The sequence below is a fragment of the Photinus pyralis genome, unplaced genomic scaffold (genome assembly GCF_008802855.1).
Source record: "Photinus pyralis isolate 1611_PpyrPB1 unplaced genomic scaffold, Ppyr1.3 Ppyr1.4_LG7, whole genome shotgun sequence".
Lineage (NCBI taxonomy): Eukaryota > Metazoa > Arthropoda > Insecta > Coleoptera > Lampyridae > Photinus > Photinus pyralis.
Genome location: NW_022170738.1, coordinates 25,469,521 through 25,488,219, shown reverse-complemented (window position 1 = coordinate 25,488,219; position 18,699 = coordinate 25,469,521). Strand labels below are relative to the sequence as shown.

The window sequence follows — 18,699 nt, the reverse complement described above, 5'->3', positions numbered from 1 at the left end:
AAAACATTCCTTTATCATTATGTACTCCTGGTAGCCATAGAAAATTGACAAAATGTTTATGAAAAATTCCATATTCTCCTAATACAAATGTTCTCGAACGATACGGAGTTGAAACATTTTCTGATACTAAACATCTCCGTTTATCATGCAGTCCTGGTACCAACTGAAAGTTGTACATTTATCCCTTCGTTTACGTATGTACTCCTGGTAGGAAGAAAAGATCTACAAAATTTGTCTGACAGATACTCCAAGTGTGAGGAGTAGAAATAGCCTCTTGATTTTTATATTCTCCTGATACAAAATATTCTCGGTGTCGTAACACTCTAGGATACTAGAGAGAGAACTTACAAAACTTTTCCGACAGATACTCTAAGTATTAGGAATAGAAATGCGGTGTTTAAACATTTCTTCGGATACTAAAAAAAAGATCTCCTCGTTTATGAATTCCTGGTAGACAAAGAGAATTTACCATAAAGTAATTGCGATGTATTTAATTTATGTTTAAAATTCACAGTAACAAATTTGCTTTGAGGTGGGGGTTAGAATCCACCGTTGGTTACGTCATTGACTTCAAGCATTTTACGATATATAAATGTGGAGGCATCCAAAAAAAAGTTTCAGAACGGCATTATTACTATTACGAAGATTTATACCAGGAGAATAGAATGTGTGAGGGGGTATTTCCATACTTATGCCATCTGTCGGACTAGACACTATTTTCTAAATAAAAAAAATACGATACTGAGATGGACTTACTCCTGGTAGCAAGAAAAAATTACCAAATCTTTGCGACGGATACTCCAAGTATTTGAAGCAGAAATACCTCCTCACACATTGTATTCGCGTAGGTTAAAGCGAAGATATGGTATTGAAACATTTCTCCGGATACACAAAAAGCCTTCTCGTTTATTATGCACTTCTGGTGGCCTAAAATTCGGTATGGTGTCTCCTCGCGCATTATATCCCCCTGATACAGATGATCTCGAAAATTTAAAAGATTTTTGCGGCACATTATGTGTTGAGCAAAAAATCCTCCTCGCAGATTATATTCTCCTCATACATATCAAAAATAAAATCCTGTACTAGAAAAAAACCTGTTTATTATGTGCTCCTGATAGTAAAAGAATAGTTATGAACTTTTTTCCGACAGATATTGTAGATATTAGTGACACAAATGTTCTCTCAAAAATTAAAGCGAAAATACGGCGATTTCCCCTATACTAGAAAACCTCCCCGTTGATTATGTACTCCTAGTAGCAACAGAAGACTTATGTTGAAACATTTCTCCCGATACCATAGAAGTATCTCTTTGTTTATTAAAATTTTTTCTTAAATTTACTATTTACGTATTTCCGGTTGTTTGTTATAATGCATTGTGTTTCATTTGTTTAATTTTCCAAGGCCTATCTAAAAGTGTAGGGGCCCTTTCCAAACAATCTTTCGCGCCATTGACAAATACCGGAAATACCTCAAATAAGATACAATTTAAGCATTTTTATTAATTAATTAATTAATCTCATTTTTCGAATACTTGAGCTTAGGAGCGAGATTTTGAAAAACGGTTTTCACTTGCCTCTTTGGATGTTATTTGGCTACTTTTTCATAAAGAAAAGTCATATCATTCCATTTAATTTTTTTAGGATTTTGGGTCATGGTGTCAAAACTAGCCCCTTAGCGGAGAAGGATTCAACTAAATTAACTATATTCTCATTGCCCAAGGAATGCTCTTTTCAACCATACTAAATTTGTTAAAATCGGTCAAACCGTTAAGAAGGAAAGAAGGTTATTGCAAAAACAATTGAACGCCCCACACCATCTTTGTTTTTGAAATAACTGAGTTTTTGTTTTTACGAAAATGATAGATAAACTGGTTCTCTTTAAAAATGTGAAAAAAGAATGTTTAGTTTATTATGCGAAATTGAAAGAAAATGCAATTTTAAAATTTAAGATGGCAGTTACGCCCTCTGGTGGTCATTTTTAGAACTTGAAAATATTTTCCAGCGATTCTTTATAACCGATTAACCCAATAATTTTTTTTACCTCTAAGTCATACGACGAACGGTTCTCGAGATATGGCCGAGGAACAGTCTTATTGGGTCACCCGGTACATAAAAAATATAAAATTGGCGTTATGGCTACATAATTTAAGACGAAAAGTACATGTGACAATAGCAAAAAAGTTAATTAGAGAACTCCCTTCTCATATTGCTAAGACGCAGCAGATACGATAGACCCACCATTACTCAAACTCGGATCGGATTCAAATACCGTTAACCGACGCTAACTTTTTCCCCCAAACTTCGTTGTGTAAATTCCCTGTTCTTCGGCAGCTAGTCTTAAAGAGTCTTTAACAGCCTTAGAACCTTTAAACTGGATATTAATCTTGAAAAGCCTAGTCTTTATGGTTTAGTGAGTATTTAAGAGCATTCTTAAAGTCCCATAATTAAGTAAAATTACAGATTTGATGAGCGCGTTTGCGTTACGTTCCCTTAAAATGGTAATGATCGGTGACGTGACTTTCGGGTTTTTTAAAATTATGTTTCGTATGTGTTGGAATAAGTTTGTCTGGAACGTTCCCGTCTCAATTATGTTATCAATAATAGAAACGCCATCCTTTCTGTGAAAGTCATTGACTTTGGCCTGCAAATCTAGTAATTGGGACATCGCCGTCTGGATTTAGGGCACACTGGCTTTGTGGACGGAACTAAAAGGGAAAGCGGTTTACCAGTCCTGGACGGACGAAAAGAATCCCTCAAGGTTTTAATGGGTGAATCTATGACAGTATTTAAGCTATGCCAAACTTCGCATTTGTGGGACGGAATTTGTTTAGAACTTGAACTTTATTTTTTGAATCGAACTCTCGCGTTTAAAATTGAACTAAAAACTGCGATGGCGAGGTGATGAAGAACGTACAAATTTTAAATAACAATGATCGAAAATTTCCAATGAAAAATTTCTAAATTGAGACGAGGTATTTTGCACGTGACGCCTGCATCAAAAATAGTAATTAGGCAGCTACGTCGCTTCAATTAACGGATTCAATATTCCATTCAATCTCGAAAAGTCTTGATTGACATTCATTTAACGTCTTTGATAATCGTTCATTTACCGGGCGAGCGAGAAATGGATTATTTTACATTGTTCTCGTAAGTCTTCCCGCTTTAACTGAAACGTCCCCTTCAATTTCCGGCGATCGCTATTCATTTTTATTTTCCTTTCAGGTTTCCCGCAGCCTCAGTACAAATGGCTCAAGGACGATCGGCCGATCACCGAGTTTTCGTCCGAGTCGTTTTATAGAATCTTTTCGGCCAAACACGAGGATGGCGGAAGTTATAGGTGTATTGTATCCAATAAGGTTGGATCCATTGTTAGTGAAGAAATTAAAGTTGTTATAGCGTGTAAGTATAATTAATTGAACGTACTAATGGTACGATGACCATTTTAGAACAGTTCTATTTTACCAATTCTATGGCACTTTTTCAGATATGGACGTTTTCAAAGATCTCACCGAAATCCACGTTTCAGTGGACACGGGACAAGCTGCAATTTTAGACCTGCCACAGATAGAGTCGTCGCCCGAACCCGACGTGACGTGGCAATCCGACAATGAACCGATACCTTACGCTCAAAAGTACTCCAAATCCAAGGCAAATCAATTGATAATCTTATCAACGGATGCGTCAGATCAAATGTCTTATAGGTAAGTGGGTCTATGTCAAACTCGATTTTCATCGCCTTTAATTAGGGCACGTGCAATTAACACTCAAGAGGGCAAGGAGGAGTACAGCGCTTTTATTAAGTTGACGGTAAACGACAGAGATGTCGCCGAGATCGCTCCCGAAATCATAATAAAACCGCAAGACGTTCAGATTGTCAAGGGTACCAGTCAGACGACTTTGGATTGTATCGCAAACGCAAGGCCGTTACACGAACTGGAAACGCTATGGTTTAAAGACGGAATTTTAATTGAAAGCTCCGGTATCGCGCACACCTTGAACGACTTATGGAATCGGAGTTTGACCTTGGCTTCGATCAGTTTGGCGCACGCTGGCCAGTATGAATGCCAGGTCTCGCTGAGAACGGGCGGGTTTCCGACCGTAAAGGCCATCGCGACCGTTACGGTTCAAGAGAAACCCACCTTTATTAGTGATATGAAGACTGAAACCTTAGGCGATTACGGAACTCGAATTAATTTACCTTGCGATTCGGTCGGGATTCCCAAACCGAATGTAACGTGGTACAGAAACGTCGAGGAACTACGAACCGACTCCAGGTTTGTTCGTCCTGAGTCGAAACGTCGCTAAAGACGATTTTGTAGGTATATCATTGAAGAAGACAACTCGCTGGTTATCAAGAGGCTAATCATGGAAGATTCCGGCATGTACCAGTGCTTTGCGCGGAACGATGCAGGCGAAAGCTCAATGTCAACGTGGCTCAAAGTGAAAAGTAAGTATCCGCGGCGTGAGTGCCATGTTAACTCATCGCGTTCGAGTGCTAAATCTGATTACTTTCACACGCAGCGAGAGCGACTAGAAGTATCGGACCTAAAATTGTGCAATTGCGAAGTGTCTCGAACCAACGAAACAAAAAGAAATTTGAGTTCTACACCTGTAAGGATGTGTGATAATTATGGCACCGTGTAGCTTAGTGTAGCCTTACTGAAATTGTTTATTATGCACATTGCCTGTTTTATTAGGTAGTAGTTTTGGCGCAGAAAAATTGAACTTTTCTCTGTCTGAATTTTGGCCGGTGTTTAGAACCAATAGCGTGCATGTTTCGTTTCTCAATTGTTTCCTTTTTGCTCACAAAAGGAAAGAATTGAGCTCTATCAGATGGTCTTCGCTTTGTGACACCACTTATGTTTTAGCCTCGGTGCCCATTATGGAAAACGGTCCGCAAAACTCAACAGTACTCGACGGCAAGGATGCCACGATCTCCTGTCGGGCGGTCGGAGCTCCGACACCAAATTCGACGTGGATCTACAACGGTGAGTATCGTGTTCGTCGCGTGATCGATGTGTTAATAAATTGTGCAATGCTTGCCTACTAATTTGCTTGCAGAGCAAAACGAAGTCGAGCTATCGGGACGAGTGCAAACTCTCGATACGGGCGATTTGCTAATCGCTGCCGTTCGTGAGTCTGACCACGGCTTGTATACGTGTATACGTGCTAACGAAGCCGGCGTCGTAAGAGGATCTGCTTATTTAACTGTTCTAGGTAGGTACACTTTGTTCAATGTAAATTTTGTTGCACGTCATCGATTACTGTGTTTATTTTAAATTCGGAAAATAGCGCTTCCGCTTCCGATTCCGCTATTCTATAACGGAAGTATACCGGAATTTTTGAAATATGCCAAGGTGCGTTCTGATTGTGCATAAGTGACGAGGCTCGTTTTCACATGGGTTTGTCAATCAGCAGAAGCTTCATGAAAGACTCCCTCCCTCTCCCCAAACTAACCGTGTGTTGCGCGATCTGAAGGCAATTGGGGAATTTTTTTTATTTATTTTTTATTTTTACTTTTTTTTCAATTTCTAGATTCAGAGATGTGCATTGGTCTCCTTGCTCCCCCGATCTGAACGCTTGTGATTTGGGAATTTTTAGGGCCGGGTGTATAGTACCAAACCACGTTCTTTAGCAAAATTGAAAGCTGATATTCAGAGAGAAGTCGAAATGATCCCACTTTAGTTTCACGTTCTAGTTTATGCAAGTTGGGGCAGGTTTCGATTGCGCTACAGCACTAAACCAGAGTTCACTTCTTGCGTTCCTAATGCTTTTAATGCCGCCTGACAGTTATCATACGGATTTTCGAGTTCCTAAAATTACTCTCTAACGATATCTAGGCGCAAGCGTTAATAGCAAAAATCTATTCCTCGACTCCAGATACTTTTTTCTAATGCGGCAAGGATGAGTTTACGACTACAAACAACCACAGTTCAATCCCTTCTACAAAACGTTTACACAGCAGTTTTAACAATGGTTCTTTGTAATAAATATCAAAATATTTTAGCGCGTCTAATTAAATTATCCTTGATCAAATACGGCATGTTTTTTTACCTTTCTACGTAAACAATTCTTACGCGAGCTTAACGGTCTATTAGTCCTTTTAATTTTCATGATTTCGTAATATATAATCCGTATGTTTACTGCGTGTATAAAACCAACACGTTAGATCTTTTTTAACAAAAACTACCGGAACTCACGTTATTATATTTTACGTTTCAAACACAAACACTGGCCGTGACGGTTATTCCAAAATCGAATCTGGTTCAAATTTTATTAAAGGTCTCGCACTGGTTTCCAAACGCGAATCTGTTTTAGATCACACATCGATTACCCCGGCAGTCAAAAACCCGAATGAATCTCAAAATCTCCCCCAAAACTGATTCCCACTATTATTTTTACTATATAAGTACTGCCTCCTTTTAATATCACGTGTAATAACTAAGTCTGCCATGTTTTTAATAGTTATATTCATGAAAGCGCAGAAGAGGTGACGTCAACTATCGAAATTTTGATCCCTACTCCCTCACCTATATAATAAAAGAACCGGTATAGTTCTGAGATACCTTTTCCTTTTTCTGTCAGGAATCATTTCCATGAGGTGTACTTTAGACATCTCATTGAGAATGGTGCATGTCCTGTCCTTGTCTAAGGCGATTCCGCAATTATTGACAATTCCTAGAAATAATCAACACAAGTTGAAAACATCGTTTCGTGAGTGAAACCGCTAATCAATTTAATTAACCTCAGTTGACCCCGCCAATTAATTTAATTCAAGATGGCCGCCGAAGTGCATCCCTTCTACTGTCTGGGGGGGGGGGGTGTAGCTCTGAGGTGCACCACAAAAACAGTGCTCCTTTCTCGAAAATCAATTACCATACAGTTTTTTTTTAATTAAAAGTAACAAAATATACAATCCATACGAGGTGCGTCGCCTATCATTGTATTTCAGCACTTTCATGTACGACAAAAAAATGATAAATTCATTGTAAAATAGAATTTTTTAACAACCTAACATCAACCCCAATTAGAGAAACGTGTTAATAATTTTGAGCCCCGAAAAAAAATTGTCTCAGATCGACCCGGAAAAAAAAATTTTCTCACAGAATGTGGCCTGTAGAAGGTTTCTAGTCTATAACTTTTGATTGTCTGATCGAAAAAGTACGAATTGATTTGGATTCTACGCACCCAAATTAATAAGAAGAAGTGTTTTCCCGAGAAATTTTGGTGTAGTCGATTTTTGGTAAAAAAGGAAGGTAATACACTGCCTTTTTTTGAGCCCCAAAGAAAAAATTGTCTCAGATCGACCCGGAAAAAAATGTTCTTACAGAATGTGGCCTGTAGAATCCATAATTTCAAACAGTTCCAAGATTGGGCTACTAGTTCAAAAGTTACAGCCCTTTGAATTTTTTCGAAATTGGTTTCTAGTCTATAACTTTTGATTGAGAAGTCTGATCGAAAAAGTACGAATTGATTTGGATTCTACGCACCCAAATTAATAAGAAAAAGTGTTTTCCCGAGAATTTTTGGTGTAGTCGATTTTTTTGAGCCCCGAAGAAAAAATTATCTCAGATCAATCCGGAAAATAAGTTTTCTTATAGAAAATTACCATACAGTTTTTTTTCAAATTGCAGCTGATAATTAAAAGTAACAAAATATACAATCCACACGAGGTGCGTCGCCTATCATTGTATTTCAGCGCTTTCATGCTACGACAAAAAATGATAAATTCATTGTAAAACACTTCAATTAAAACAGATTTTTAACAACCTAATATCAACCCCAATTAGAGAAACGTGTTAATAATTTATTAATAGTGCAAGAAACTAAATACAGCACATACTTATAAATTTCCAACGGGCCATTATGATCTACAGGCCAGGTGGCAACCGCCCCCCGCCCCCCCGGGCCAGGTGGCAACCGCCACCCGCCCCCCCGGGCCAGTCCGCCCCTGATCTTATCTACCTATTGTAATGGTACCAGTATATTTATAGGTTTATAAAGGGTGCGGCAGAATGAACTCTCACATTTTAAAATATATCAAAAAAGTACTTACAGTAAAAGATAGACCTAATAAATAAATAGGTTGCAACAATTATATCCTCTCTAGGTGATGTCCAGCACTAGCAACCTGGCGGAACGGCTTGGAAGCTCTGACGGGAGCGATGATGTTTTCTGGTGCCCAATGCTCCTATGTACTCGGCCCATTGATCTTTTCGGCAATAGCTGGCCATATGCAGAGAGGTTGATCCGCCGGTTTTGGAATATGGCGCGGTTCAAACGTACAGATTTAACCAGGACCGGATTGTCATCAAACTGCCATATTTACATGTCGCAGTTCAAACCGGCGGATCAACCTCTCGGTGTATGGCCAGCTAATGCTGATCCAGTTGCCCTCAAGTTAGAAACCCATTTTAAAATCGCAAGCGAAAGTGGGTACGAAAAAGTTCTTTGTGTTGCGGTCACAGATTCGCTATTTTTAAAGCGAGTCGTTCTATGACGTACCTATCCATGTTGCTGACCAGATCAAACGTAGTGTCGACTAACGAACCTCAGCGTCGACGCCTCTCACCACTCTCCGTCTCCCACCAGCGACGCACTAAGCTAATGAAATGTGTGAGTCCATTCTGCCGCACCCTGTAGATATCACTTCCAAGAAACACTCTTAACTTTCTTAATTATGAACCGATTTCGACCAATCTTTAAGTCTACTTTTATGCATCGAGAACGCCGCGTTTTCTTCACAAATTATTTTGTTAGGACGTTTTTATGCACGTTTTTTTTGTCGCATGCGCGGTACATATGAAACAATTGGTACAAAAAACGCATGCATAAAGCGAGCTTTTAGGGTTGGTGTAACTCATAAATATCTCGGTTAAGTTCGTGAATCGGCCAATTTTGCCATATTGTAACAAAATAGCGGAACAACGTGGTGAGTTTTTACATCGCATCCGATGATTGCTTATGGTCCACTTAATTGTTTAAATTCCTTGGTGGGACTGGGGTAAAACTCGGTTGGTCTTGCTCATACTCATCCCTCGGCACTTAGACCTCGTTTTTGTGTATCCAGGGTTCTTGGACCACTCCAAGATTTTGTTTTTTTTAATCATGTATGCACTTAGAGCTACTGTGCCAGTTTTGGAGCAAGTTAATCTGAACTATCTTGGCCACAGCTAGTTTCAGGTTGTGGAGACTTTGTTTTTACTTTTCAACTTCAACTTTCCTACCATTTCTTTCTCAAACTGTTTTATTTAGGGGCGGTTCTTCTTGCATAAAATAATTGTTGTTGGGCGCCGGCTAGCTTCAGTCGATGATCCTTTTCTGGCCTCAAGGAAATGGGAAAGGATAAATGAATAAAAATCAAGTCTTTATTAAAACCTATTACGTTTTTTTTTGTTTTTTTTTATTTTATTGCCTTTATTTTATAGTGGGCGGACGTTCTTTTTCTCTTAGAAATTCGCCTTTTTGCTGTAAATAATACACGTCGAAAGAAATGAGGATTGAGGCGGTACGTTCCTGTAAAAGTAGGGTTAACTCAGTCATTCACAAAAATTCACTGCATAGAAAGGAAAATCTGTCTTTATTACGTTAGTCAAAAATCAAAATATTTACTCTCAAACCGCCGAGTACAGAAAGAAACTTAATTTTTGTTTCATAAATTAGTATATTAGTATACAAACTGCTGTACAACATGCGTGTAGTAACGCCTCCAGGCTCGATCGTTAAAATGAAAGCAAACAGTGCTCACAAGCACTTATTTGAATGGATGTAGATGATTAGATCCCCTTTACAATAGCACAAATTCAAACTACAATGCAATCGTCTACGACGGGGCGAACAACAAAGATGATAAACTACGACGCGATAATGTTTATTGGTTTGAACATCTATTATTTATGTGCACTAGGATTCGGAGTGCCGTCTTGGTCTCGCTTCGATCGATGTTGAAATCCAATGAACTCAGGACCGCCCACTGCAAGCTGCTATTAGAGTTTCGGTTCGGCCAATCACAGGCAGGCAGGTTTCAACGCGACTTTTTCGATACCCTCCAAGTAGACTGTGCACGGACCGCGCGTAGAACAGAAAATGGAACTGTTCTTCGGAAATCCCGCAAACCTCCTAATTTTCTCCGGAGTGCCGTGAAGGAACGTCTTCTCCTTCGATATTGTGGCTGGATGGAGATATTTTCACTCGGTTCTTTCTCTTGATTTTCTTAAAAAAGTCGCCTCAACTCTCTATTACAAGAAAACGCGCTTATAATTTGCGGGCGCGACTGGCACAGTTGTTGCTCCGTGAAAAGACGGCGGGCGAGTGCTTCTTTGGTGTTGGAAATTTCCGTATTTATACTCTCGTAGTGTTTATGCCGTGGCTTCATTTCTACTTTACCCACACAACCCACTTACGTTTATATAGACTGATCGCCCGTGATTAAAGCTTTTGCCAATTTGACAGCGGTAGCGAACAGACGGATTTAAGTCATTCTACTAGCTCTAAATGAATTATTTACAATGACTCGGACTTGGACCTTAGCGTTAATACTCGATTTTATATGTTTTTACATACGCTGAACGCAATTCTATTTACGCCGCGATTATTACTTACATTTAATTTCCTTTCTGATTCATAGCGGCCATATTTAAAATACACATTGGGATACAATGAACTGAAATAAATAAATTCTTTTAGATACAATAATCTCATTCATCGGCATTCGTTCTTGGCAGTCATGATTATATCTAGACTTAACATTTTAATTACGTACAAATGAACTTTAAATACCCTGAACAGAAATACTGTTACATTTGCTTCACTTTCATTTCCTCACCCTTGGTGGAGCCTTCGGTTTCCCTATGGAGTTCAAGATCACCGTGAAGTTCAAATGACCTCCAGGAAGTCTGGTCAATCAGGACTGCTACCTTTTAGGATCCTCCTCCCAATCCACTACTCTCCACTCCACTAATCCTTGAGTTCCAATATCCAAACTTTTGTCTTTACAGGTTTGGAAAGGTTGTAGAGAAACCGAAGTCACTCCCTTTCCCAAAGTGCTACTCGCTGTACCTGCCCGCTCAACCATTCTATTGTAGTCCGGTGGGCGTGGTAACAAGTGAGTCTCTTCGGTCTCTTCTCATGTTATCGCACTTAGCGAAGCGTGTACAATAAATCGTCATGTACGTTAATGACGTGCAACAGATTTTACCGCGCTTTATGTTGAATGCCTCCTTGTTTTAAGCCCTACTCTCATTTGTATTTTCTTACACTTAATTATACTTGACAGTGAGGACGCAGATAATCCAGCCACCGGTCGATACCCGAGTACTCTTAGGACACACAGTCACCTTACAATGTAAAGTTTCTTCGGATCCAAGTGTGCCCTATCAGTTGGATTGGTTTCACGACAAACAGTAAGCTGCCCCGCACGGAGTTCCCTTCGTAAACCGCCCACTTTCAGGGTAATTCAACCGGGCACGAATCAGCGCTTCAACGTACTGTTCGACGGCACTTTGGAGATCCAAGCGGTAAGGGCTGCGGATGTCGGTATCTACACCTGCTCGGTGAAGTCGCCTGGCGGCAACGAAACGAGATCGGCCCGGTTGAGCGTTATCGAACTGCCGTTCGCTCCGATCAACGTGAAGGCCACCAAACTGGACACTGCTACTCAAAGAGCCGTCAATGTTAGTTGGACTCCGGGCTTTGACGGTAACAGTCCGGTTTTGAAGTACATAGTACAGAAGAGGGAGTTACCCGAATTAGGTTTGCCCAATAAATTTGTAATTCGCGCTATTTTTGTGTTTGTTTCTGATTGTTAAACACAAAGATGGTGCGTTGTGCATGAGCATGTTCAATAATTTTTTTTCTATGTATATGGTGCTTTGGGAAATGTTCATTAACACCAAGAAAAGGCCGCCCCTCTAGTTAAACGCCATCTATGCCACACAGTTACCGGGTCCGTTTCATACAAACAAAAACAGATTTGTTTAATCTGCCAAACAACCCTAGTTCTATGGCGTAGGTGGTTCTTTAACTACTGATCGTATTTCAGTAATGCAAATACGCATTCCGAACTAACGATACCTTAATCTAACATAAGTGTAAATACGAAAAACGTTTGTGCATGCTCATCATCGAATAACTACTCCAATCGATTAACAACAATTAAACCGGAACAGTGTTTTACTTTCTCCATGTAGTCCCCCCAATTCCAGGTCCGATTCCGGATCCGCTGCTCAACTGGGTGACCGAATTGAGCAACATCTCCGCGACGCAAAGATGGATCCTGCTGACCAATCTCAAGGCGGCCGCCGCTTATCAGTTTCGCGTCAGCGCCGTGAACAGCGTGGGCGAGGGTAGCCCCTCCGAACCGAGCAATCAAGTTATGTTGCCGCAAGAAGGTGAGTTTAGAATTCGTACAACTTTGGAACAGTAAATTGTTTTGAATATTTGTATTTATTATACAGGAAGCTTACATTTTATATTTAAAGGTGGGCATTGTTTGAACTCTGTTGGCATGTCGTGTCGCGTTCTTTGTGTGTTTGTTAACCTAACGCCTCCACCCCACAGCTTGACACTAAACTGACCCTCTCCCTCCTCGAATTCTCACCACAAATGCCTATAATGTATTTGGCCTTACAATGATAAATTAATTTATTGCAGAAAAGAGGGTAATGCTTAATACCAAATTATTTTCTGTATTAAATGCACCGTTGATAATTATTCTTTAGAAGATTGATAGATTTGAGAGTACATATTTAGAATATTCTTTAGATCTCTCAGACCATTGACGTAGCGTAGCGTATAGGGGGGAGCGGAGGCGCGGTCCGTCCCGGGCGCCAATTTAGTAGGGGCGGCAAATTTTGATTTTGTAAGCAACGACGATGACCAAGGGGGGTGGGCGGTTGTCACTCATAACGCCATTCTGGTTTCCCCTCGATACCCCCGAACCGGTTTTTCGCGATTTTCAATATCTTCTTTTGTTTGGAAAATATGGCCGACTGCAAGTTTTAAAATTTACACCCCGTATGTGTTTTATTACAGCAGCCTTAAGCCTCTTCATGGCTCCACTGAATCCCAGACAGGCGAGTCTCTGTACCTTACCTAGCTTCTTCCTGTAGATTGCCCTGGGTATGGCAGGCCACCATACAAGTACACTGTACAGGGTGATTCAACGATTGCCCGGAGTAACTTAATGCCTTGAAGATAAGATTTTTTGATAGAGTGCTTTTGTATTATGATATGGTGGAATATTCTCCATATTTTAAAAATATTTGGAATTATACAGGGTGCGCCCACAAAGTAGGGCGCCAAAATGGTACATTTTTTAAAATAGAACCCCCTGTATTTGAATGCATTTTTGAATTCTACGTGTAATTGTAGATTAGAATATAAAAACCAGGAAAACCAAGATATTTCGAAAACTATCAGAGATAGGTATAGGACATTATTATCAAAAGTTGAAGGTTTTTGGAGGAGCTAAAAGATGGCAGAAAAATATACAGGGTGTTCCATTTAAAAAAGTGAGATTTTTAATATGAAGTTTTGCAACTTTGGACCTACCAAAAAAACACCCTGTAAGCTATTTTTTAATGTTTCATAGTAGATGTATTTATTTGACATTTACTTAACTCAGGATAAAAGATATAAAACCTCTGGAATCAAAATTTAAGTAATAATTTTGACAATATACTGACGCTTGCAAATGACCAATTTTTCTTACAAATCGAATTATCTTTAAAATTACTAGCTTTTCGGACCATATAATAAAAAAAGACGTACACGTAGAATTCAAAAATGCATTCAAATATAGGGGGTTCTATTTAAAAAATGTACCATTTTGGCGACAAAATGAAATTGCCGCCCCTTTTTCCAACTTTATAGAATAATCAAGTTAACTAATAATGCTTTATTTTATGCTATAATTTAAAAAGTAATGCACTAACAATAAATAAACATTTCATTCACAAAAAAGGTACCTAGATATTAAGTATAATATGCAAAAATAGAAAAAGCACAAAACTAAAATTTCCTTGCTTTAACACTGACTTGAACCACTTCCATATTGCTCACTAAATTGCTATAATGCAAGATTTGTTAACCGTTCTTGTGTCATTGACGACAAATAATTTTATAATTTTTAAAAGGACCATTATCCTGTAGCGATCGAATTTTGATAAAGAAAAGAAATCGAACGTACCAAGTATATCAGGTATAATCATATACAGAGACTCATCTTTATTAGCCACTCTGTATAATCAATGGTATAATTTTATAATAATAAAACCTTTGAGGAGCGCTTCTCTTTTTTACTGATTTTTTGAAGGCAAACAACATGAAAATGTATTACTACTTCTTTAAATTTAGTTATGTATTAGAGTTGCATTGGTACAAAATACTGCCTTTACGTTTACAAAAGTCACAACACATTATTTCCAACCTTTTAATAATAATAACTTTATTTACGCCATAGGCATTTTTACAGGAACAGGGCTTAGGAAAATCTCCATAGTCCAACGGATTAAGTTTTTTACACGGTTGTAGAATATAATTCAATTTATATAGCATTACAAATAGCTTCATTTGATGTGAAGATTGTGTTACGTTCTTTTTGGATTTCTTCTTTCTAATCCACCAGATGTAAATTGCTCCTGTAGTAAATTTGTTATTATCTTAGTATATGTCTCATTCGAATAGTTTTTGTTTTTGCCGACGGAGGTTGTGCAGAGTTTTCTTTAATTTTTTTCGGCGCACGTACTTCTTTTTCAAAGACAAGATTCGAGCATTATTTTCAGAGGAATACACGCCATTACAGTTAATCGACAATTTTTGTCAGTCTTTTTGGAATTTTTATTGATGCTATATAAGTTTAGTGTCTTGTTATTTTGCTTTCGACACTTCCATGACGCATTTGCAGGACTATTTTACAAGTTCTAATGCCGTTTTCGGTATGTTAACAAAAACTATTCATTTACCTTTTGACTTTGAATAATCATTTTTAGGCTTCTTACTTCCTGCTTACTTTTATCTTCATTATTACCTACTGGATTGTGCTTTCTACATATTCCTGAGTATAAAACCACCGAATTTACGATTTTCTCAATATTGCGCAAGTGAGATTCATTTGGAGAGGTCTTCCGGCCATCTTATCAATTGAAAACGGCATAGATGAGTTTCTACCTTACAGGTACAAATAAGATTACGGGGTAATTTAATGAAATTAATTATAACAATAATGGTTAATCTAAAAGTCTTCGCCAAGTGGATTAACATACGTAATGTATCTTAAAAACTTGGATTTACTAATTACAAATCTTGTTTACCTGCAAAAAAATCGGTAAAACTTTCTTTAAACAATTTAAATTGAACCATTGTACATGTGAGGATATATACTTAAACAAAAAATCTAGCCACGTGGGGGACATTTTTAAATATGGCGACCAAACGACCATGATTTGGACTATGTGACCAAATTTTTTTAATACTCCCATAGATGCGCAACCAAACTTGGGGACGTACAACTGCGCACGTGTCATGGGCTAGCTCCTAGACTAATAATAAAGATAGTCCTCCACCTGGCCCAGATCTCTTAGGGCTCTCTGCTTTACATCAAGTTGACGGCTTTATTAAACAGGTCGCCCTCCTACTGTGCTACAAATTGCTCTGTGAGAAGGTTACCGGGTCCATCACGGATGCAGTAGGTTCACTCCTCCCCTAGTGATGCCAACGGTTCAAGCCAAAATCTCTTTCTCAGCCTCTGAGGCGCCACTGATGCTCCTTCAAGCTCGATAAGGAGGGATTGAGTCCTGTTCGTCGCAACGACACTGGGTCCCGCTGCTCCGGGGGAGCCCTTTTCCCTACCTAACGCCTCCGGAGCACTCGCATTCGTCACAAACGACGGGCGAGACCCCAGCGTGGGCTTGAAGGGTGACTCATCGACACCAAATGCGAGGAAGACCCTACGGGGCACCTCTGGATGTGACGCCGGAACAATGGCTACCCTGAGCTCCGTCGCAGCGATTTTCTCATACCTTTCGTGGTGCATCTGCAACTTTGGGTGCTCCAGAACCTCTGGACTTCTTCTCAGGCTACCCTCAGCCAGACCCTGGAGTGCTTCCCTCCGATCTGAGACGCTTGGTCCCTGACGTCGGGTGGCCCTCCTGAGCCAATGACCTAGACACAGCCTTAAGCTTTGGCGAAGGTCCCGCTTGCTCCACCTTCGTGCCCATCGCCAGTCCTATTCTTCTTGCGAATAGGAGCTAGTCCTTGAATACGGCCCTGTGTTGGAGTCGTCTTCTCTTTCGAGGAGCCTGACCTGTTACCGGACCCCTTTATTTGAGGCCCCCCCCCCTGACGAGGAAGGTGTGTTAAGATTATCGTGCATACAATTCCCACGAGTATTGCGGAAATGCGGTCTCACCTGGTGAGGTGTCTGTGTCGGCGTTCCTTTATCGGCCATCCGGGGACGCGTCCGTTGGGTGCCTCTACCGCACGGGTTTCGGAGCAATTAATACAGAAAATAATCTTAAGCGTTCCAATTTCAAAATAAAAAATTATTTTTGGCGTAGCAGTTTGTTATGCGTATTACGTTGAGTGAGAAATATAAAGAGGTGCAACTTGATTAATTTAGATGAGGCTTATTCAGGCACCGACAAATAGATACATCACTTGTTAAAAGACACTGAGATGTTTTGTAATCGATTTCCGCAGTTGTAGTAGCGTTCGTGTTGTTGGGTGACGTTTAAGCACTCAGTCACGCCCCTCCCCCTGTAGACGGCGAGGTGCAGGAAGCTTCGGCGGAATATGTATCGCAATTTTACATTATAGTTGCGCCTCCTTACTAATTCTCACGCAACGGTTTAACAAAATGTGGTAGTGGGGTGCGAACATAATTTGTTTGTATGTGGCAAGGCCAAGGCAATCGTTCGCAATGGTGCTTGTGTGTAGTCTGGTTCTGATCTGGGAATGAGAAATTTCGAGTTGTAAACATTTCTGGTATTGTTACACCAATTTTTTTCACTAGCGCCCTCTGGTCCGCCTCTCGGATTTGTTGGCTCAGCACGAAGCTCATCCGAAATTATCACGCAGTGGCAGCCGCCATTAGAAGAACACCGTAACGGACAAATCCTCGGCTACATAATACGATACCGACTATTCGGGTACAACGAAAGCCCTTGGAATATTAGGAACATAACCAATGAGGCGCAAAGAAACTACCTCATCACCGATTTAATCACATGGAAGGATTACGTTGTGCAAATAGCGGCGTATAACAACAAAGGCGTCGGTGTATTTACGGACGGGTCCAAAATAAAAACGAAAGAAGGCGTTCCAGAATCGCCGCCTATAATTGAGAAAGTTGAAGCGGTTACCTCGACCGCCGTGCAGGTGTGGTGGATACCGCCAGATCCCCAAAAGATCAACGGAATCAACCAAGGGTACAAATTGCAGTCGTGGAGGTACGACCTGTTGGAAGATCGAAACGCGGAAACGAAGATGATCACAGTTCATCCCAATCTTCTCGACCCTCTCGCCAAGCAAACCACCGTCATTGACGGTTTGGAAAAGTTTACCGAATACAACATCACAGTGTTATGCTTTACGAATCCAGGCGACGGCGAAATTAGCGATTTTGTGCCGATCAAAACTTTAGAAGATGGTAAGTTGATTTTTGTTTTTGTGAGTCGACCTATTTATGTCTTGCAGTTCCTGGGGAGGTTTCGAATCTGCAATTCGACGAAGTAAGCGATCGTTCCGTAACGGTCATGTGGCAATCTCCCAAACAGATAAACGGAATTCTTAAGGGTTATCAGGTGGCTTACCAAATTAAAGATAAACCGGACACTTTAAAGGTTCACAATTTGACGGCGGACCGAACAAGTATAGAAATTGACCATTTGCAAGCCACCACTCACTACCGTTTCGAGGTGACTGCGTGGACCGCTACCGGTTCTGGTCCGCCGAAAATTGCGGTCATACAGTCGGGAGTTGAACCCGTTCTTCCCAGTCCCCCCTCCAAGTTGGCCTTGAGCAATATTCAAGCATTTTCGGTCGTGTTGCAATTCACGCCCGGTTTCGACGGAAATTCGTCGATTACCAAGTGGACAGTGGAGGCTCAAAATCCACGAAACATGACATGGTTCGTCATCTACGAAGTGTCCGATCCCGACGCGACCACGATAACCGTTCGAAATCTCGTCCCGTTCTCCTTGTACAAGTTGCGCCTAATCGCCAATAACGTCGTCGGAACGTCGCAACCGTCCGAGCCGAGCAAAGAGTTTCAAACGATCCAAGCGTCTCCGTTACACCCGCCGAAGAATGTTACTGTCCGAGCGATGAGCGCGACGGAGCTGCGAGTTAGATGGATCGTGAGTTGTACTTGTACCTCACTTTGCGTCGATAACTACTTGCCGTTTTGTAGCCACTTCAACAAATGGAATGGTTCGGAAATCCGAGGGGGTACAATATCTGCTACGTTGAAGTTTCGAGCGGAAAAATGCGGAGCGAAACTATCGACGATCCCACCGCCAATTCGCACATTATATCTGGCTTGGAGGAGTACACACTGTACGAAGTTACCACTCAAGCTTATAACGATGTCGGAAGCTCTCCCGTGAGCCTGAAAGCTTTGGAAAGAACTCGAGAGGCCGGTATGTATTAGGAGTAATCGATTATTTTGATTAGTTGGCTAGGTTGATTATCGATTATCAAA

The 18,699-nt window shown here is 40.4% G+C and overlaps 1 protein-coding gene across 3 annotated transcripts in view; it reads left to right on the top strand.

The window, feature by feature from the left end:
* Positions 1-18,699, top strand: part of LOC116175358 (protein sidekick) — a 47,023-nt gene that overhangs the window by 10,804 nt on the left and 17,520 nt on the right. Inside the window, exons 2-14 of one of the 3 annotated variants that reach the window (XM_031493428.1) lie at positions 3,222-3,398; positions 3,484-3,700; positions 3,746-4,273; positions 4,319-4,446; positions 4,521-4,610; positions 4,868-4,987; positions 5,061-5,216; positions 11,275-11,401; positions 11,449-11,750; positions 12,203-12,388; positions 17,011-17,646; positions 17,694-18,355; positions 18,409-18,637. In XM_031493428.1, the coding sequence (XP_031349288.1) occupies positions 3,222-3,398; positions 3,484-3,700; positions 3,746-4,273; positions 4,319-4,446; positions 4,521-4,610; positions 4,868-4,987; positions 5,061-5,216; positions 11,275-11,401; positions 11,449-11,750; positions 12,203-12,388; positions 17,011-17,646; positions 17,694-18,355; positions 18,409-18,637 (3,558 nt within the window). Of the gene's footprint in view, positions 1-3,221; positions 3,399-3,483; positions 3,701-3,745; positions 4,274-4,318; positions 4,447-4,520; positions 4,611-4,867; positions 4,988-5,060; positions 5,217-11,274; positions 11,402-11,448; positions 11,751-12,187; positions 12,389-17,010; positions 17,647-17,693; positions 18,356-18,408; positions 18,638-18,699 lie in introns of all 3 variants that reach the window. The other 2 variants (XM_031493427.1, XM_031493429.1) reach the window with 2 other exon arrangements.